The sequence below is a fragment of the Trichoplax adhaerens genome, genomic scaffold (assembly GCF_000150275.1).
Source record: "Trichoplax adhaerens TRIADscaffold_3 genomic scaffold, whole genome shotgun sequence".
NCBI classification, from domain to species: domain Eukaryota; kingdom Metazoa; phylum Placozoa; class Uniplacotomia; order Trichoplacea; family Trichoplacidae; genus Trichoplax; species Trichoplax adhaerens.
The window spans coordinates 7,777,756-7,800,957 of NW_002060945.1; the positions used below are offsets into that span (position 1 = coordinate 7,777,756).

At 33.7% G+C, this 23,202-nt stretch overlaps 2 protein-coding genes across 2 annotated transcripts; one reads left to right on the forward strand and one right to left on the reverse strand.

The window, feature by feature from the left end:
- Positions 1–373: 373 nt before the first annotated feature.
- TRIADDRAFT_54881 (uncharacterized protein) lies at positions 374–8,479 on the reverse strand (the record flags this gene model as incomplete). Its single annotated transcript, XM_002111146.1, has 24 exons — positions 374–436; positions 1,412–1,468; positions 1,547–1,656; positions 1,746–1,841; positions 2,066–2,189; positions 2,281–2,373; positions 2,468–2,574; positions 2,963–3,047; positions 3,186–3,249; positions 3,401–3,460; positions 3,530–3,600; positions 3,743–3,821; positions 4,319–4,395; positions 4,525–4,620; positions 5,059–5,160; positions 5,277–5,354; positions 5,551–5,631; positions 5,745–5,834; positions 5,945–6,050; positions 6,475–6,571; positions 6,749–6,880; positions 7,260–7,326; positions 7,446–7,574; positions 8,261–8,479. The coding sequence occupies 24 exons, from the start codon at positions 8,477–8,479 to the stop codon at positions 374–376; spliced, it is 2,283 nt and encodes a 760-aa protein (XP_002111182.1).
- Positions 8,480–15,961: 7,482 nt separating this feature from the next.
- On the forward strand, positions 15,962–22,860 carry TRIADDRAFT_54882 (uncharacterized protein; the record flags this gene model as incomplete). The annotated part of the gene is made up of 26 exons (XM_002110614.1): positions 15,962–16,031; positions 16,476–16,555; positions 16,996–17,091; positions 17,203–17,266; positions 17,500–17,631; positions 17,742–17,838; positions 17,993–18,107; positions 18,206–18,295; positions 18,393–18,473; positions 18,579–18,653; positions 18,729–18,824; positions 18,942–19,037; positions 19,119–19,195; positions 19,281–19,335; positions 19,426–19,487; positions 19,568–19,655; positions 19,725–19,798; positions 19,878–19,940; positions 20,025–20,097; positions 20,508–20,597; positions 20,683–20,815; positions 20,894–21,010; positions 21,194–21,303; positions 21,418–21,474; positions 22,577–22,669; positions 22,714–22,860. The coding sequence occupies 26 exons, from the start codon at positions 15,962–15,964 to the stop codon at positions 22,858–22,860; spliced, it is 2,331 nt and encodes a 776-aa protein (XP_002110650.1).
- Positions 22,861–23,202: the final 342 nt, after the last annotated feature.

Genomic DNA, 23,202 nt, shown 5'->3' on the forward strand with positions numbered 1-23,202 from the left:
AATACTGTATAGAAATACATAACTTGACTAAAGTTATATAGAGAAATACGCAAACAGTGATTGAAATTGTTATCGCAGTATACTAACAGACCATTGCAGTACATGTCAATTGAAACTTGGAAGTTACGTCATAACCAAACGTTATGCGTATACTGCTCAAATCCGTTAATTTCATGATCCAAAAATAGAGAATCGCTCATGTATAAAACATCAATTATGTCTCATTACCGTTTGTCTACCGATAATATTTTAGACTTGGTTGGTTGACAACATAATTAACGTTTATTATTCATTAACTAGTAGAATATTACGCCAGTTTATTCTCGTTGTGTTTTGGAAGTTTCTAGACTCGATACTATCTTTTTGTACAGACTCATACTTTTTTATTTCTGTCTTCAATTTGAAGTAACATAACAGGAAAATTGCTTAGTTGCACCTGTACAATTCCATTGCCGTGTTTAATAAATACGCGTATATGTACAAGCGGTAATAAATAGATTTCGTCAGTAACTGTAAATTTTATAGCAATATTGCTACCAAAAAAAGTTAATATACAACTAGTGTGTTTCCATGGCTTAATTAAGACTTTCATAAAAAACATTTTATAACTACAGTGTCATTTTTACTATGTAACCATAGTTATACTTGTCCTATTTTAAATCATGAAATCGTTTACGTAAGTTTCAGATAGCTTTATCGACAAGAGACATCTCGAAACAGCTTTACGCAACTCTGGTTGATATAATCTTACCGAAGCAATATTCGTTTGTTAATCTTAATATATATTTGGGCAAAACGAGAAACAAATTTCATTTAGATCTGAAAACGAGAGAAGTTCATCTCAATATCTTATAAACTTTTTTAGCTATGTGTGACAAATCAAGGATGTGCAATGCATTTTACAGTTTGTATCTACTAACATTATAATAATTCTAAAAAGACTAACGATATTCGGTCTATAGATGTGAACAGATAACTAGCAAAGTATTGTGCTCGTAGATACCATTAAATCCAATCTGACTTATAAGCTACTCTATGATAGTAATTAATGAAAATTATTATAAAATATATTTTCTTGTTGCTGCAAATTATTCGTTGAGAAATTAAATGTACGCATTTCTAGTAACACATTTACGTTTTCAGGACTATGAAAGGCACAAAAAAGTCTTAAATTTTTTATGTATTTCTGTCAAAGTTTTTGTGATACATAGGATTCTTGTAAGAAGTTGTGGCTCGAATATATACTGGATTTTCCTATCAGGATAGAAATGATTATTTTTCGCTTTAGTTTGTTAGACCAAATGTTGACAATGAATAATAACATCATGTAAGAACTGAAAAGTATGACAGAAAGGATATATTTAAGGAAAGAAACAAGAATATCTACGCTATAGTAAAATTCTAAACTTACCTGAATGCTGGCATTGACCCATATTTTCTTAGTAAATTTTTGATAGTCAATCTTATCCTAACATAACACAAGAAGAGTAGATCATCTTTATCAGCGTGTGTAAGAGAAATCATTCAATTTGGAATGTCTTATTACCTTTATAGTTACAGCTATTTTCCAAGCGATTAAACAAAGTAGGCCGAACCCGACAATATTTACCATTATACTGACGATAAGGACCGACTGGCTGATAAATACAGGACAACCTAGTAATAAAATGTATAATAACAAATTTAAATTATCCTTTAGTGATAATTTTACTCTTAAATAAAGTACCGCATACTGGGCAACTTACTAACGCTTGTGAGTAAATTTCTATTTGTTTCGCCTTCGATAATAAACTTAAAGTAACAGGAACTATTGATGTCTTGCACATAGCAATACCATTCATCTAGCAATTAAAGAAGCATATTGAAATTAATATCTTTGATCGAATAGACCATAATCGGAGGCAAAAATTGCCTAAATAATTTCAAGAAGAATCTTTGACATAAATCAGAGCAACATAAATTTCTTCTATACAGTACTAGTTATTGCGGTTAGTTGGATAGGGAATATTCTTCTATAAGATTGTAGTAACAGTAATGTAAGCAATACTTTCAGTACGACACTCACCTCTGGTATCTAACTCAGTCACATTAGTAATAGTAATATTGTTGCAGTAATCACTGCATACTGGTTGTTTGTGTAACCAACATGATAGACATTGCCCATGTACATCACATGCTGTCGGACAGAACTACGTAATATAATTTGGTATGATATTAATACAAGCTGTTAAATCGAAATTTTTGAATAATTCAAATTCAGATAAGTTTTATGGCAAATACCAGGCATGATTGGCATGTTTTTCCGTTATATCCACTTTTTGGATGACAATCACAAGTACCACAGTTGCAATTACCTTTGCCATTACATATTTTCTATAAAATACATTGTCAGCGAAATAAGAATACAAGACAATAGTAAATTTTAATGTTGCAATGTAATGGTGTATATTTCTACATTTGATTTTACCCTACTCTTTGGATCTATACACTGAGCAATGGATAAGGTGCAACCACAGTCAATACCAGTCCAGCCATGGTTACATTTACATGTTCCACAGTCGCATCTTCCATGGCCTACAAAACAAAATATTTATGTTCGCAGACACGAAGTGATTGTTATTTGCACAATATCATTTACGCCAGCAATATGCACCATTGAATTACTTTTAACTAATCTAGTAATTATCTGCTAAGCAGCGTGGAGCTAATTTGCTAAGTTCTTTTAGTTTGAAAGTTTTGATTGGCAGATGACAAAGAATCAAAGTTTGCATACAAAAGGTGGACTCAAGTTGAAGTAGAAGTATTTTATTACTACATAATATTCTAAGTTACTTAAAACAATGCAGTACTACTACATCATGCATTCGAATAGAACACAAAATTTTTAGTCGATCTGTCCGAAGCACAGTCATGCTATATAAATCATAAGTTAAATACGATGAAATTTTTCATGAGAAGTTACCGGAGCATAAATTGCCGTTTCTATCAGCAGGACACGTAAAGTTATCGCATTGACAGTACTTCCCATATATCAAGCCTCGGTCATCCTATAGTTTTATTCAAGTAACAATAAGTTCGCTGGTAAGCATTACTTACATTACGTAATCTAGGGCTTTCAATGACGCTTTTGTACAGTACAAGTCGTCCTATATTAGCACGAGATAGAATTTAAGCTCTACCAGTACCTGGTTACATTGACATTGTTGACAAACACAGTGGCCTCTATAATTACAAGTACTATTATCTGTGCTAATAATATCGAAAATATAATATCACTACATAAATAATCATGTAGTCTTTTAAATTTGTTAGTACGTGCTCACGATTTTATGATTAACAATATGCTATAAAATTCGATAACTATTAGCTATCGCCAATAAGAAAGTTAAATGCAACTTACACATCGCAATCGCGGACAGTATTAGATAAACTTGCATCGCATTCACAGAAATCTCCGGATCTAGCATGACGACGAAATAGATGATCTCATTACTTGAAGCTATAGCATAACGAATAAGCCTACACCGACCTTCCACGGTTACAATTGCATTGACCACAACGTAGTGTACCATTATATGAGCATTTTTCGCTGACAGTTGTCTATGAGATCGAATAATTGAAGATTTAATTGTAATAATTGAAAAGATAATAGTTACATGATATAAAATCGTGTAATCCTCTTACATTTTGTAATAATTGAAAGATAATAGTTACATAATATAAAACCGTGTAATCCTCTTACATTTCTAGTACAACCACACCGACATAGATGTTCTATTTCCACAACTAAGTCTCCAACACCAACAACATGGACATTTATTCTAAATTCAACAATTAACATACTATTAGCAGTGGTTTTACATTTCAATTATTATTGTTACATTAGATCAAATGAGCTGAAATAGATCTCAAGGTTCCATAAGCGAAGATTCAGAAAAAGTAGGATCACATTATTTTAGTATCTTAACTGGTATTATGCCAGACTTACTCATACGAAATATTTTCTGTCTTAGGACACTTTATTGCCTCAATGGTTACGTTGAATGTGGTCTTAAGCGATTAAAAGTTTTAGTTGTTGTATATTATTTAATTTTATAAATTGAAAAGATCTGTAATTGCTTACAATCATGTTTTCTGTTAAGTTCAGACAAGTATTAATCGGCTTAAATTGGCCATCCCTACGTGATTGAAACATTCCATTTAATCGAAAATTGAAGTTCTTTCCATAAGCTTCGTACTGAAATTAGTAACTTATCGGCAATTATAGCAATATACAGCTATAAAATCTAAGAATAACGTAAAGGTATTTATATCTCACTTGGTACAATTTGAAAAGTATTCAAATTTCAGTAAATCTGTTGGGTCGTTGTATAACTCTATTGTAGTAGACACGGCCTGTAAGATAATTATAAATTAATGAGAATATAGTCATATCAGAGAACAAAATTAGCTAGTTTTTATAATGATTCAGATGCGAGAGTTAATTATTTTCGTAGTCTTGTCTTTCCAAATTTCTTTCCTTACATCATAACTTGAGTTAATTAAACCAAGAATATTACTCGATTCAGCTTCTAAATGTCCCAACCATCCCATTACTCCTTGTAAATTATCTAATAGTTCCTGTATTTCCCAAAGCCAAGATATAATTTAGAATGTCTATAGTACATATATTCACATACTATGTAAAGTATATCATAAGTCGTGGTAATGGTTTAGTTATGCCAAAGATTGCCTTTGAAATATATGTAAACTGTCAAGCTCTTAACTGAGTTTCAGACAAGAACTGTAACTTAAAAGGGATATTGATCTTTTTCGAAATTTAATCGTATGATAATACCTAATTAAGCTAAAAATCTATAATTATATCACTTAATATCAAACGCTACTATCGATCTACTTAAAAGTTATAGTAGTTAATAGTAAAATACCAGTATACTCCAATTATATGAACACTGACCGTAGTCTTAACGTTGTATATTAAAACATCTTGATTTAGCTATACAAGCCGCAATGTAACATTTTACATTGAATAATTTAAATTTTGTTAAGGTGACTTACAGCAAATGCACCGTACGATTGATATCGGTTTCTAATTAGAAATACAGGTATAATTCGGTTCTCTCTTAATTTCTCTTTTAACTGACCAATGGAAGGATAATCCTGTAACGTATATAAATATACAGAATATAAAATCTAATAATTTACAACATGCAACGGGCAATGGCTTCATCAAATCTTCATATTCTCAATATATCTCAATATGTGCTAAAATTTACCATTACTGTTTCTGTTTCATGTTCTCCATGTTCGCTTAGATGACATTTAGCGTCATTTGGAATAACTAATCCTGCTAACTAGATTATAATTTAAACGACATATGTCATGAAACCATTCAAAAAAGTCGGTAATATTAATTAACAATACTAAATACCGTATATAACAGTACGAACTGTATAACTTTCTCTCATATTACAAGTTAATTAGTGTACGTAACAGTTATTAGGTGCTTCATTAAAAATTTATAGAGTACATGTTACAAGAAATGATCACCTTGCCATCGCCAGCATAATGGAAATCAGCATCTGATGCATAAACAACGATATGTCGGGCATATGGTCGCCAATTTATTATCTGATACAGTATTATATACGTAAATATATAATCTTTAAGCCCGTTGCGAAAATTGGATTGTCGAATAAGATATAACAATCTATGAGTATTTCGGAGTTACGATTATTTTGTACTTCATTACAAACGGAAAGTTGCAAAAGGGCGTCTAGGCCTGATTCAGGAGCATCCAGATTACTGGATACCATTTGAGCGTTGACAACCTCCTGTTATATTACAAGGGAATGCGAATATAAAAGGCAATATACGTATACATGTATCTATATTTATTGATAATTGAGATAGAAATAAACGCTAAATGTAAGCAATTTACTACCTGAAAACTAGTCATGTTATTGGTAAGCGATAAATTGTTCCTGAATGAATAAGGTCGAATACATTGGAGAGGTTCCTTTTCACCGTCATTGCAAGGATTAACCAATCTAATAATACGTACAACATAATAGCCGATCATGAAGACATAAACTTGCATATGCATTGCATAAAATTTACGCAAATATCGAATTGTCGCTGCAGTAACAATCGGTCATTTAATTTTTCTGGTCTTATTAAAAGCATAAAAAGTCATGTAGAGTGCCTCATTTCTTATCTAGTCCTGGCTACAAGAATGCTAATTTAATACAAAAAACTGTAAAATAGTGTAGTGTGCAACACCAAATCTTTGTTACATATTTAGTGTTTGTGAATTTGAGGGGATAATAACCGCAATGGCGCAACTATTAATTGTAGATTTTACTATCTTAAGGATATTTTTAACTGAAAAAATATTTCAAGCAGAGTAAAGGATATATGTACGACTGGGGAGTACTCATTCATAATGGTGTAACTTTATTATTGATTACTTACTTCTCTTTAGCTTGTAACCGAAACGGCGAAACAAATTTATCAACAAATGTTCCAAATCCCCACCTTGTATCCCTGGATAATTTTTTCATTTCGAGAGCTTTACCCACACAGATATCAAGAACCAGAAGTATTTTAAAAGAAAGATCATTTAAAATCCATGTAAGAATATATTAAGTTGTACGTCAGGTAAAGGTTTAGACACTTTCATCCATGCAACAGAGGCTGTTCAATGATAGAAGCGAAAGCGAACCCTTTTAATAATCTAAACCAATACCTAAGGTAATGGCTCGCTTTTTCAGCATATCTAGATCACCATACATTGATCGCGATATATCGTATAGAAAGTACATATCGACAGGGCTCCGTTGGGTAGACACAATATTGAAGCTGATTTGTACTGGTTGGCCTGTAAATTAACAAAAATAGTAAGATGATGAGGTTAAAAGAGTTCAGTACCCTACTAAAAGGCTTCTAAAACAATATGTAGAAAGAGTATAACAGTTCCATTGAAGTACTGCATGCTATTGCCAATGAATTAGAACTTGTACACTTGATCTGCTGCATACAATGCAAGTGAGGCTAAGCAGCTGTTGCTAATAGTATCTAAATTCAAACATTACTGTTATTTATTTCAATGTGGGATTTATGCCAAAGCATCGTATACGTTACTTTGGGTAATTGTAGATCAAAGCCTTCTCAACGTGTCCAACTTGATATTATTAATTATAATTAACAGCTAATAAGCGAATTTATTTCACTGGTATTATCGGATGCAGTTAACTTACCTGTTCGAAGCTTAACATTAAACCGGGGTAGTTGTAATACTGAATCCGTAAAATTATTCAGTAAGATCTGCAATACGCGTATGCATGATATTAAAATAAGACATTAACACCATATTTACCAGATTATTTTGCAATCGATCAATCTTCCTCTTCTTTTCGTATTAGAATATAAAAATGGTGACTTACAGAATCAAGATCATCGTCAACGTCAGTTCTATTTACTAAGGAAGACTGAGGATTGACAATATCTTCACAGCCTTGAACTTCATGATTATCTGCAGCATCGCAACGATAGAGATTTTCTCCTTCATATTTCTGTGATAATGATGAGATCAAACAGGTTAATGATTCGATTCTTGTAGATATTTTTATACAACGAAATTATGTCGAGAAGTAGCCTCTGTAATAGACTGCTACTGCAGTAGGATTGATAGCTTCGATATTTGAAAATTTATTTCTAAAATAGCAGTAGAAGCCAATAATTACTTTAGGTATGTTGTGTTGAATGAAGTTTTTTCAAGAAACATGCAAATTAGTATTTTAAATGCGCCTTTTGCTAACATGAGGTAGTCTATAGAATTCGAATGTTGATGAAAATGCATCAAATTGAACGTTCTGGCAAAATATCTTTAGTGAATTGGCTTTTTTAAATATCTGTATTATTCTGATACTTTGGCTTCTACTTCAGATACGCCCATAAATCATTTATAACACAGGAACATGCTGCAACACTCTTATGTTCATAGTCAACAATATTCCTTCAAAACTTACTACCATGCTTGAACATTGATACAGCACTAAATAAAGTACGACAATGGGGTTTACTACTGCATCATTACGTCGGCAAATGTTGAGTAAAATCGTATTTTGATGAACTCAAGGGAAGATTTGAAAAAGCTATAAAGTTAAAATAATTATGGCTTAATAATCCATTTTACGTGTACTTTCTGTCTTGAATAGTAGAAAAATCTTTCCTTTTGGGATCTTTGGAAATTACTTACAAAGTCGGCGCACCATGCACATTCCGGATTAGCAATACATACTTCACATGCCTTTAACGGCTGGCAAGGATTAGGAGGATCAATAACGGCTACTACGAGTAGATATGCCAATATTAAAAAGACTCGAACGTTTATAGCAATCATCATCACAAATCGATCAAGACGACAGTCAGAAGTAACAAGGATACCGCAATTATTCATTCTAAAAAGCAAATCCATGATAGAGAGAAACAGTCTAATTCCCTTACCTACAGCTGAAATTCTGATAGTCAGTAGGCAAAGCAAATAAATTGATTTCATTTGAAATCAGCGAATGGCTTGAGAAGTTACTTGTTTTTAATATCAATAAAATTGAGAAGGAACGTCGCCCACATAAGACCAAAGGAAAAAAATCAACAAATATACCCGTACTGCATCGGCTAATATCGTACGTCGTAGGAGGTGAACGTTATTAAAATTGAATTTCGTTCAAGCTTTCTTTGCTACCAAAGATTGTGAATGGTTTAAGTTTAGTCGTTGTCTAAATCAATTCCTACAATCAATGTTGTATTGTAGTCTACTTTTGAACATTTATGATCGACCTTGTCTAAGAATAAATCTTGTTTTCATTTAAATGGATTATGATAGCCCTGTTTGAAATCAACCAATGGAATCACTTCATACCGTATGTGGTCGTATAGCTATCCAAGTCATGAATTGAATTGGGCTAATTATGATTAGATAAGGGAAAAAATGTCCTTTAACGTCATTTTAAACTTTAAATAGATACGATTCATGCCAATCGTAGAATTATTTCTTTTTTTACTGTTAGTACATTAGATATTTCTTTGCAGTGAATACCTAGAAGTCATGCAGATTCAAGACGGTATTTACGGCAATTGTTTCTTTCCTTGTAAAGTGGGAGAAAAATCAGTTGGTGCAGGACACTGTTGAAATAATTCGTTTATTTATTTAATTAATGTACTTTACTGGATCATTTCGAAACCAACGTTCATTCTTAATTAACATTAACATTATTTTTGCCCTACCATTTACTCGTATAACTTATCTGCTTTCACACCACGCCCATGATTAGCAGCGTAAATATATTTTGTTGGATTATCGAATAGCTTTATCGCAATTTTCTTTCTTTCTGACAATTAGAACATAGCCGTTATCTCACGAGCAAAATTTAAAAAAATAAATAAACCAATTCTAAGTAAATTATTTATTGAACCGTTCAAACTAAAATTAATTAAATTATTGACTCCTTAACGTTTAGGGTGTCATAGAAAGCCACAAATTATCCAGAGACTTTTAATAAGAGAAATCCTCGCTCTTACAAGTCCCCGATATTATTTCCCTTTTCTACTTTATCAGGTGTAGGATATTGAATGGGATCACGATAGTTTGAATTCATAGGCATGAAGGTCTTTTACACTTATAAATCATTCAAACTGTTATTTTTTACTCGATGTTCTACGAAATGCTTGTGTAGCTGCAGTGAAATGGATTTGTTACCGTATCAGTTCACATCATGTTGCTTCTCTTCAGTCTGTAGTCTACAGTAGTAGTAGTAATTCAATGACAAAATAAAGTTCACCGGAATCATTCATTGCAATATGATTGGACTCGTTGCGGTAGTCTTCAATCAATCGTATCATTGATCAATGTTGTTATTAAGGCATTTAAGGAGTTGATATAGTAAACACTTTTTAGCGTCTACTGTAGTGGAATGGTTAGGATTACTGTAATCACTTGATGGTTAGCTCGAATGAAATTAGTTTTATCATTCTAACCAGTGGCGTTACTATTTGTTTCCATTTGACTAATGAAATCGATTGATTCCTTTTTGCATTTTAACTGCGTGCGACTTTAAACTACCTAACAATAGTTTAAAAGTTGTTTGTTGGTGATAATATCTAAGTTGACAAATGGATCTACTCATGGTCTAGGCTGGTATTATTAATTATTATTATTAACTTAAATACAGTATTGAGTCAATAGAGGTACTGTCGTTACAATTAGCTAGATTTCCCTTCAGTAGAACTCAGCTTAAAAAGAAAGAATTGTTTATCAAAACGGAAGGCTACTTAACTCAAATCTTTCTTTAACTAATTATATATCAATTATTGAAGTATTTTATCATTTGTACACCACGTACATGGCTCCGAATGATATGTTGCCTTGCAGGTTGATGACTAAATTAATTCAAAATATGAAGTAATAAAATTAGTATCGATCATTTTCCAAGCAGCCAAATAACTAAAGTGTACAGTGCAGTCAATTTTGCACCGAAAGAAAATCGCAATCTTATATACTCGTATGGTTAGTCCCTCCCTAAACTAGCTCAGAAAAACTGATAATACCAGGAATTTACTACTATTGGAATATGAATTCCATGTAGGAAATTTCTGAATTAAATGGGGAATTAGCAGTTTATTTTCGCATCGACAAACCATTGCGGATGTTTAAAAAATCCACCTCTGCGTCATAATCAGGTCCGTAGATTCACCTCTATGATCATGAGTGGCGCAGTGAAGACGTGGAACCCGGTGGAGGTCTTCAGACCATTCGTAGTATCCTGCATTTTCTCTAGACTGCAATTACTAGTAGCTATTGAAATGGAATTGTAGCATTAGCAAAGCTTATTTCACCCTGACTGCAATCAGTTCGAGCTCGCAATAAGTTAGCTGTATGTAATGATTAAAACCTCCATTTCTTCATTGTGAGAGTCATGATCATAGGGGTCAATCAAGCATTAGGTCGCTCCATTTTCTCTATGTTACACTGATAGTAGCTGTTAAAATGGAATCCTGGCACGAGCAAAGCCTATGTTGATTGCAATCAGCTAGTGCTGATAATAAGTTGGCTGCATGCAATGATGTAAGCCTCCATTTTTTTCACCGCGTTTAAAGCCATGATCATAGAGGCAAACCGATAGATAGGATTAACGCAGCACTCAAGGAGTTGGTAACCCGTTACTGAATGCTGCACATTTATGGATTACAGGACAAAAATCTGGTAGCCCGTGGCTGATTGCAATCAGTTTGTGCTGGTATCAAGTTAGTTGTATGCAATGATTTAAATATTTTTATTTCTTCACTGTGCTAGTCATGATCATAAAGGCAAATTGATGGACATGTTGGTGCAAAGTATAAATTTTCCTTCGTTATTTTTTTCATTTGAATATCAACCTTCAGTCTATCCATGATATCGATTAAAAAAAAGAAAAATAGGAGCCATTGGATATCGTAGTGACGTCACTCGTCATCGTGTTACGTTGCTTGATGCTGGCCCTATCACTGTCTGTACAGTACTGTACTGTATTGTCAGAGTGGAGTGCACTGTGCCCACTGTGCAGTACGGTGACCGAGAAGTCGAGACATCCTACTGTGTGTGTGACGCGCTCTGCAGGTTGCGCCCGCTCAATAATAGATCAAGAAAAATTCCTAGACGTTTTATCCATTTCTCTACCACCACACCTGACCAAGAATGACAACAACAGCGGGAGTTCGCTTCAACACTGCAAACACGTGCACGAGGTTGATTGTGTAATGTGTATGAAGCAACGACCATTCATTGATGCACTTCGTCATCGTCTTTCTTATATCATGGTCTGCTAAATCTCATTTTAGTAGTCCATGGTTGTGTTTGCCGTGATTGCAGTCGACAACGAGCTGCAGTCAAAATCAATGGATGATTATTAATCCATACAAGGTATCGTTTCCTTGTTTGTACAGTGCTTACTGCAATGATTAATGGGTGGTTTCACAATCAAGTAGGATATGAAAGATTTTGAGAGGATTAAAGTCTTAGGCCTGAGTCACCTGACTGTACAGAAAGAAATCCCCCCAAAAGTCAGAATGATAGAAGGGGTACTAATTGAGACTATTATTGTATCATGAAGTTGCAATAAGTTCATTGCAGACTACGGTTGGTAATAGTATCAACTACGAGATATGCATGCAACTAGTCGTCTATGGTAATAGAAAGCGAGGGAATGTTGTTGTTCAAAAGTTAATTTTCAATATTACATGCCTACGTTAAATGGAGAAAGAAGGAAGGATTTGCCTACTAGACCCATTGACCTCCAATGGATGGACATATTTACTGTTGATTAATTCATTTTAATTTTAGCGTGCAGTACAGTACGTGCTCGTAGTGCAGTGACAAGTTCATTTTCACAGTATTAGCATGTTCACATCTTGTCAGACTGGCCATCCAATGGATACGTTCCCTTCAATAAAGGACTAAGCGATCCATTTATACTTCCAATAGAGTAACATCAATCAAAGTGAAAAAAAAATCATTCAAAATTGAAGTACAGTACAGTACATAACAGTACTGTACAGTATGCAATGGTTAGAAACAAATACTCTACTGTTCTGCAGTCAATACTGATTTCAGTGTAGACTGTCATTGTCACAATAACTTCTTCAACAGTATTGTAAACTTGGTCAAATCCAAAAGGAAATACTGTACATTACAGTACAATACAGTACGGTACAGTACTCTACACTGTAGTGCATTCATAGCCAGCCAGTGGACTGTGGAATAGCATGACCAGGGGCCGGCGAGTGACTCTCTCTTATCGAAGCGTTTCAATTCGAACGTACAGCAGCTTCACCATACGCCAGTGAGGTCGTACAACAGTGCTGTAGGTGAAATGCTCCCCAGTGGAACGGTACTAGACTGCACGTCAAGATTGAAGCCAGTCGGTCGGCAACAACGCTCTCGTTAGCATACTACCTTGGAAAAGTTGCCACTAGCAAAGACGATTTCAAAGTGGGTAAGTAATAAGAAGTATCTCGATTAATGGATATTGACAATGAAACTATCATTTAGCTTGTGGGTAAATCTCTTTTGACCGTTATGAAAGCTGCACTTGGCTATGACTGCTAGTTCTCGACTTTGTCAATTGTTTGCTTTACGGTATTGTGCTCCAATGGGCACCAGGAACTTTTTATCATAGTCGGCTGCTACAGGCTACTACTTGTACAATATTACGCTCAGTAACTTGATTGGCAATGCTATCCATGATTTTATTCACTCCAATCTTACATAAAATGAGAAATGGATATCATGATCAGCTTTATCCAGGATAATTCCTTATCCTATCCTTGACTATGTCGTCCATGTCTGACTGTCTTTATACGCTAATGCATATCAATAGGAGTCGCCAGCAGTGAGACGAGACGTCAATGTTATTCTACTTATTGTAGGCCAATAACGAGGTTGGGGTTAGAATGAGACGAGGATATCGATAGGATGTACTTCTCCATCTCCTTACCGTAGCAGCCATACACAAGTCACCGCGAAATGAGTCTAAATTTACTCTTCATAATCGACATCGGTTTAGCCTCGTGTTTTTTATCGTCTCAATCAATCGAGCACGAACCTATTTTCATGCTCAATTCTATACCTTGACCGCTATGCAATGAGAAAGGAATTGTCATGGCGGGCTTATTGACATCAATGTAACTTATTTTAGCATGCTGTACTATTTTTTTCCTCATCACATGGCTGTACTTCGTACAAAAGTTTCTAGCGATCAAATTTTCTACATGGATCGCGCTGGTTTAAGCGTAAAACGTTGCGAAAGTGTAGACGAACATAGTATTGTACTGTATTTTACACTTATAGCATGAGGTACAACTTTTTGGTAGAATGAATATACAGTACACTTGCCTTAGGTATGACCATAGAAAAGCAAGAGGCAAGAATAGATGCGATCATCGATACGTTTCATTTTACACCAATAAGATACTTTATTAAAGGAAATAGTAGAAATAGAGACGTACATCAAGTATAGGATTAAAATATTTTGAAGTAATCTTTCCAATATACAGCACGCTATGACCGTCATCCATTACAGTATATTAGAGTCTATAGCTACCATAGATCAATCAATGCCGAATGGGTCGATAATGTTAAATGATATATCTGTCGATTACTTCATCGTCATGATTTGCAATGCCGGTTGTGGAAAATAACTTCAAAATTATTCTTCACCAGCAGCAAAGGTAGTTCAACAATGTCCAAAATACTTTTTTTTACTCAAATAAATTGTAGTGTTCGTTCGCTAGTGTAGTGATGATCGGATTTGCGGTAAAACCGGTGCTCTGCAGTAAAGACACTTAGAATGGTCTCTAGTCTGCACAATTCACTACAATATACAGTATTTCTCGATCAAGCAAGTCCTACTATTAGTAGATAGATCGTAATTCTTTCAACCCATTTTTTTTAATAATTGGCAATCATCTATGGCAGATTACGGTTGCAAAACAAACCGTGACTTTTATTAAAATATGGTATTTTAGTTATAACTAGTTATTATTGAATATTTTCAATACTATGATATAGCAGCGTTTTTTAATTATATATTAGTGTTCGTAACATAATATTGACAAAGTTTGGAAGATACGGTCCAACACTGGATTGTTACTAAGAATAATTTACATGGAGATTATCAAACAACGCCTTATAGCTTGCATACTTAAACAGTAATGGATTATTTTTTTAATAAGGGAGGGGGTAAAAAATTGTTTTGCATTATGGCTATCTCCCAAGTAATTTCGTCGTTCGTAATGACTTCTGGCCAGCCTTCGCGTTTAAAATTGCGCTTATTTACGTTAATGGAGCCAATGGATAGTCTTACGTTCTGAATAGAATTGAACGATCAACTGAACGTGTGCGGTTCAATTGATTATTTATTTACAGTAAAACAGCGTGATGATTCTTTCACTGCCCTTTAATAATCGTCTGTAATATGTAAGAAATCGAACATTTTTTGCTTCAATATCCTTTCATTAAAATTTGATTCATGAAATTGATACCTTTCAGCGGAAATAACACGACAATCACAGTATTAAGCTAGTCGATCAGTGTACAGAATTCTTCACATTTATACTATTGCTAAATAGCACTGTACCTTAAAGTATAGTCTGTCAATAAATTATAAGGTGCTAGTTTGGATGCTGCGTTTTATATGCTCAATTTTACCATGATTGCTGGCTATACGGTAGAATGGCAGTAGATCCCTAAAAAATGTAAAGTATCGTTATAAAATTAGTTGATGACAAAAGAGTCATGATGTTAATGGGTTCCTATGGAACGTCCATTAATACGTTGGGCTAATCGTCTATAGAATATATTAGGTTTCCGTTTAAGAAATATTACGTTAAAGTTCCAGCCATTATATGATGAACCAATTCCTGTCGTTACGATGTAGAGTTGACTACGTCATAATAAATCACATTCAAATAGTACTGTAATTATACTTACTGTAGTATTATAGCTTGTGAATAATGAATTTGTTCCAACACATAAATTGTTCTATACCAGCCAGTGTTAAATGATTTACCTTACTGCTGTTTATACGCCTCGCAGCTGTCCGCAATACAGGAACAGTAAAAATTTTTTTATTATCTCGCGTACAATAGCCTTGACTTTTCAACTACGTAGTCGTTATTATTCCTGCTGGTGAAATTAGATGTCTTGCGAGATAGTAGACTACCACAAATTACTTTCTAGAACAAAGATCCTAATGAACCAATATTAAACTCCTAAATTTTAAAAAATATTGATGTAAAGGTTAAATAAAATTCTTACATTTTCAATCTTAATTTGCTTGTACTGAGATAACTTAATGCCAACTGAATATAACATCATTGTTATTAATTTAGATCCTTGACGTGGGTATTGCCCTATCCAAATAAAATGGTTTCCGCCAAATATAGTTTAGGCTATTTTCTATTACTAACCTGCATCGGTTTAACTTTATGCCAAGGTAATGATAAATTTAGATTAGTACATGGGATAATATTGGAAATGTTCACCTGTAATTTAATAGGTTAAAAAATAGCAATAGTGATATTTTAAAATCTAATTTTGCGAAAAATATGGCTACGGCCATATAGCACTTAATCTAATTAACGGTAAAATCACCTTATCCTGTTAGAGATAGAGAAGTAAATAAAAATGTATAAGTAATTCACTATTGGTTTTCCTCTTCTGTCAGAACAATAATTCTAATTTCGAATGTTAAGCAAACTTTATATCTGTATACTCGTACTCATATTGTTAATTGACTTGTTGGTACTATAAGAGCACACAATCAGTTAATTAATTATGCTACACTTATTTTTGCTAGTAATCACAGTATATATAGTCTGTATTGGTAGATTATGTAACTTTAAAATGTTTGTAAACTTTCAATATTGATCTGTTTTAGTTGACCGTTGCAATAGTTATTCGGATTCTTGCGCATCTTGTATGAATTCTGATCCAACTTGTGCATGGTGTGCTGATGAGGTAACGTATCGTGAAAAACTATTAAATGAATTACGATATCAGACCCTTAAGATACTGTCCATATGTTTGGAAGAAAATTGAGTACTAATTTCACTGATATTAGAACCTAAAATTCAGTACAGTTTCTTAGCCGTCAATGTCGATCCTTAGTCTGTCGTATGTCACACATAGGATTATTTAATAAAATTATATTGTACGCTCACTGCAGCAACTTTGGTTAGAATACGGGGCGCATAGTATATGATGTTAATTGTGCAATTTTTGCCTTTAGCTAGCATTCAAAGTAACCCCCGATATTGTAGTATATTTCTTAGATATGGATCTTGAGTAATGCACTACAAGATAAATATATTATTTAACCACGTTTTTACGTGGCATTCAATGGTCTTGTAATTTTATTTAATTTTCTCAAGTTTAATCGTCATTGACTTACTATTTAGAATTATAGGGGATCTTCGCGCTGTCGTTTATTAAAGAATATGCAGCCTTCGTGCTCTAACATTGTACAACACATTTCTAAAGCGTCTATTTCTTCGGTAAATCCTTAGTATAAGCTACAGAAGGATTAGATCTACACAGATATTTAATTTATGCATAGTTACAAATTTGATGGCATTAAATTTCAACTCGTTATCGCTAACAAATAGAGGCCAACTCTAAATGAAAATATTCAAGTTGCGCCTTCTGTCGTAGATCTTGATCTACGTGTCGGTAAGTTTAAACCCTGATTATCGTCATTAATAAATGTATTCGAAATATTTCCTAAAATAGTAGCTTGCAACTTAATTGATAGAATTTTGTTGCTTTTGTAAGCATCATACTTGCTACTATAGCGCCTCACTATCATGCAATAATTTTTTCCTGGAATAGTACTTCTATCACAAAGAGCCTACAACTTCAAAACGAGTCGTAGGCAATAAATAAATTACTGTTGCATTTTGTAGGTCAACCCGCAAAGTTTTCCATTGAAGTGCAACCTGCTGCTAATTATCCTGTCGATTTATATTATTTGATGGACGTATCCTTCTCCATGAGAGATGATTTGGATATCATGAAAGGCACAATAAACACTATTGGTAAGTCAGTTACTAAATACATTGTTTACTTGGTTAGCGCTGGCTTCTTACAGAAGATTTTAGTAAGATAAAAGGTATTGACTAAATTTCCTCTTTATTCTTTTACATAGTAAATGAAATGAGAACCTTGTCGAATCGTAGTAGCTTTGGTTTTGGAACATTTGTTGATAAGCCGATTGCACCGTTCATGGATCCTTCACGTTATAGGTACAACAGCAAGTTTAAATTATTATTTATTGGCTAGGCTTAGAGGATGGACTGATGATCAATGCCTTAACATACACGAACTTAGCAGTATATAATGCTTTGCTCCTTTAAATTTGCCGATTACATAACAATATTATTACTTTCTAATAAATAGACGCCAAGTACCCTGTACAGGATTTCCAGATTTTGATCCTTTGAAAATGGTGTGTGATCCAACTTACGGCTTTGTCAATGCAATGCCAGTTACCGATGATGTTAATAAATTTAAGGTAAGCATAACTAAAAGCTCTAGTTTTTCAGAATTCTGGAAATCCTTACAATGCTACTAGTCTTAATGTCTTATAAATATTCTATTCGTTTACACCAGAATCGTCTTGCCGTTCAGAATATATCATCTAATTTAGATAGTCCGGAAGGAGGGTTAGATGCCCTGTTGCAAGTTGCAGTCTGCACTGAGGTATCTTTTATACGATCGTGATCAGTAGTAAACAAACACCCATATAAATATCTTCGAAATATATTGTTATTTTTAATATTTGTATTTCTTTCTGTAGAGGATTGGATGGCGTAGTGGTGCAAGGCACGTTGTTATTTATGCTAGCGACTCTAATTATCATTATTCTGGTGATGGAAAGGTATGTATTGTGACTTGTTTACTTCTTAAGCTGTTATTACAAGAATGTATCTTTAGTTACCTTAGATTGACTAAACTGACCGTCTTTAATGATTATAATTCGTAGCTGGCAGGAATCACTAAACCCAATGACGGTCAATGTCGTGTAAGCTCAGAAGGCTTATTTAATGGAATCGAAATGGTAATTATAAAGTTTTAGCTTTTATGAACATAGGTCTACTCATTAATTAATGAAAATTATGTTCGTACAATGCAGGACTATCCATCACTACGGCAGCTAAGAGATAAGTTGGAACAGTTTCAGATTTTGCCGGTGTTTGCCGTTACCAAGCGGACTTTTGGAGAATATGTGGTGAGGATTATTAAATGTATTATTCATTTGTAAGGGCCCTGAAAAGAGAAAGAGCCTTGCGCGAACTTCAACTTCAAATACTGTAATATGTGATACGATTTGAATGATTTATGACAGAAACTACAAAATACCCTTGTCGGAATTGGTTCACTATTAGGGGAATTATCGTCAAATTCGAGTAACATTATAGAAATTATCAAGAATAGTTATCAGGTAATGTTTCATTAGCGCCTGTTCATTTAGAATTAATTTTGTACCTGGTACTTAATTATTTATGTTTTACACCCATATTAGACATTAGTCTCTACAGTGCAATTATTTAGCACAAGTACCAACGACTTAAATGTTGCTTACGATGCAATATGCGATAGGTAAGATTAAAAATGAAAGGTTGTTAAATTAAAATGCCTCTTCCGGAACTATCTTACTGTAATTGATTTACTATATTTGTATTAGCAATGATGTAAGAAAAGGGTCAAATACCTGCACTAATGTTGGCCTTGGCAAAAAGGTTAGAAGAGATCATCTTGTCTGCATGGGATCTTTAGATGCGGCCTCTTGTTTCCTCTTGCATTCTAAATACTAGTTATTGCTTTAATAGGTTACATTTAATGTTTCCGTTACTGCAACGCGATGTCCCCGTCCTGGCATCACACAAGAAGAGTAAGTTCTCCTATTCCTTTTTTTTTGATTTTAACTCAATAAGGATCCTTACGTTTATTTTTCATTTGAACGTATATTAGATTTAAAATTCGTGTCCTAGGATTTGGTGAAGTCACTGTTAGGGCGAAGTATGTTTGTGAATGTGGTTGCGCTCTAGGACAAGCAGCAGTAAGTCAACATATAAGTCTATATACTTTATATTCACAATATTCACAAACTTAATAAACCTATTCAAAGGTACCAAATAGTCCAAGATGTACAATGGGAAATGGTACTTACGCTTGTGGAGTTTGTGTCTGCAACCCAGGAAGGTTAGATAAACTGGCTTTGACTGTACACGTATGTGTATCTAGGTGGTCGCTATTAACTTTAACGATTACGAAATTATAGATTTGGAAATCTGTGCCAATGTGACTCAGAAGCTGCCTTCTCTGATACATCTGGTTGTAAAGTGTACGTTTAATAGATTTCGTTATAATTCTACACTATACTAGATGTGCTGTCTGATTGAGATCCAATTCTTTTATGGAATTATAGAAACAGTACCGCTATTCTATGCAGCAATCGAGGAGATTGTCAATGCGGCAGTTGCTACTGTAGACAACCACAGGTACTATATTTGTACAGTGCTACTTCTGCTTAATGACTTATTTTAGGACCAGGATATAATAGAGTTCTATTATTTCATAGAATGGAATTGGTCGAGTATATGGAAAGTTTTGCGAATGTGATGATTTTAGTTGTCCCCGCGGAGTAAATGGTTTAATTTGCTCTGGTAAAAAATTTTTATTTTTTATTATTTTTACGTAACTGGGGTTGTATATTTATTGAATTATTCTACCCAATTAGGCAATGGGCAATGCTCATGTTCTGGTTGCCAGTGTAACCCCGGCTGGTCTCAATTAGACTGTAGTTGTCCAACCTCTACAGCCTCCTGCATTTCATCGATATCAAATGTGAATGTCGTAAATTAGTCTAGTACCGTTATGCATCGTGTAATATTAGCATTTAATTCTTTAGGAATTGTGTAATGGTCAAGGTACTTGCGAATGTGGAAGATGCAACTGTAATTCATCGATTTATACAGGAAGGGCATGTGATTATTGTCCGGTAGGTCTAAAAATTCCTAGATAAAAATGTAGTGTTTCTTAGAAAAGGTTGCTAAATGATAGCTAATATAACTGTTCTGTGATAGACTTGTCCCGGCATTTGTTCAGCGAACAAAGAATGTGTTGAATGTAAAGTCTTTGCGTCTGGCCAGTACAGCCCGGCGGAATGCTCCGCAAAATGTAGCAATGTTATTATAACAACTGTTAATACTTTAAACGGTAATAGTTAAATTTCGTTTACGTATTGACAGTAAATATAACGCAGACTAAACTCATATACGTCTACGTGTGTTATAGTAATTCAAGGTCAGGAACGTTGTGTCATTCCGCGCACGAATAGTTCATGTCAGATGATGTATGTGCATTCTTTGCTGGAAAATGGAACGTTGTTACTCGTTGTTCAAGAAAATGAAGGTAATTTTTTGTCAGACTTCATAGTTTCTACCTTCGCTTTAGGGTACCTACAAAATATACAGTTCTACTCGTAGTCTGAATCTTAGAAGGCTGATTTTAGGCTATCCTTAGTTGGCTTACTTAAGTTTGCTTATCAAAATATTCATCTTTCTATCTTACTATATTCTTTTGGTGATTATTTAGTATGCCCTCAGCCACCAAATATAGCGGCCATTGTAGCAGGAACTGTTGGGGGTGTAATTGGTGCTGGTCTACTAATTTTATTAATTTGGAAGATTATGATGATGTTAAAGGTCTTTTATTATTGATCTATTTTTATACAATTATTAAGCTAATAGTTGAATTTATCGCCAAATAAATGGCAAACATGCACATACTTTAACTTAGATGCAATGCTTACTTTACAGGAACGTAAAGAATTTAATGAATTTGAATCGCAAAGAAAGAAAGAAAAATGGAATGCTGTAAGAATGATGAAATTAATGTTTAGATTTTTTACGTGTCGTACTTAAATCTGTATACAGTCTAATGGTAGCCTTGATTTAAATCAGAACGAAAACCCACTTTATGAACCTGCAACAAGAAAATACGAAAATCCGATGTATTCCCGTAGAGTATAATGAAAGCTATTACGCCATTATTTATTATCCTTGGAGCATGATTATCAATTTTTTATTCATATCCGATTAATACTAAGGTTATAACCTGCAAGAAAGTTGTATACTCAGACATCTGCTTGAATGATTTAAATAATGTTAAAAAATTGTACGATTTGCTCAATATAATTAATGGATATTCCGATATACATGCTCAGCTTGATGGTTTAAATTTAGTTTTGGAGCTTATGTTTCTTACCTGCTATGTTTTTAATGCGAATTGCATTATATTTGTATTCCCATGTAATGGTAACATTAGGTAATTGTCGTCATTGGCTATATAATTTGACTGGATTAACACAATTGTTATCCCTAAATGTCCATTATATAATTGCAATATAAGCAATGATTATATGTTTCTGCAATATGTATTCAGTTGCTTATATAATTGCCGATCATGAAATATTTACTGACAAATCGTAAGGTTTTTACTATTTGGCATTGCTGCCTGTACAGCATTTATATATACTTTCCGTTTTGTTATTCATCACTACTTATTCAGTATGATATTGGAATTTACATTGAGAAATAATTAATCAGCAGCGACTATTTGAAGATAACTGCGGAAATAACGTAACCAAAAATATTCAAGTAAATCTAATTAATATCATTACCTTAAGTCAACTCTTTCCTTGCTATAATTATGACAAGAAGCTAGCGCAAATTTCACGTAGAAGCAACAATTTACAATAACGTGACCATAAACAGTAAAGTTGTTGTTACTGTATGATTTAAGGTAGATAGACCTACTACAGCCTCTTCTGTAGTAGTATCGTAGCGTTAGTCAGTCGGTTAACTATAGCAGTAGATAATGCTGAATGCTGTATAATTAATCAGAGCGTTATAGCGTTTTAGAGAGTACTGTACTTATACTAACTAAATATGTAACATAACTTTGTTGCTACAGTAGATATACGGTTCCACACCAGATAGCTGGTCTTTTCGTAATTCGCTAAGAATTTATAGATACATGCATCGTTACACAACTAATACAAGCAGAAAGGTAATATTGAGCGTTGCAGTTATACGTTATTCTATGAGCTATAGTTACTCTTATGCCAAGATCCAGAACGTATGAAAAATATGTCCTATATGTTAAAAAAATGTAGTGTTTTGGGAAGAGTTCGAAAGCCTAGAGATGCTCAAAGGTTTTCCAAAGTTAAAGACGGTTCTGAAGTGTTGATAAGGTCATGATTACCCAAAATTATTTGTGACCTGAAATCTCTAGTGCTGTGAAAAGGAACGAAGCAGTTATAGTTTGAAAAGAAAAGAAATAATTTCATTAAGCCTTGCATATCATACAAACACAAACAAAATTGTACAGCTAGTGTCCATCGTAAAACATTTTTACAAAATAAAAGTTAGCTTAAACAAATAAAATTTCGTTTGAAATCACCGTGATATAAATTCTACTGTAGACTCGTTAAGATTGAAACATAATATTTCAACACAATGCAAAATTTTAACTTTAATTTTTGAAAGTGTCAATAGCATAGATTTCGATCAACCGTAAGCTACAAAATTACTTTGATTTTC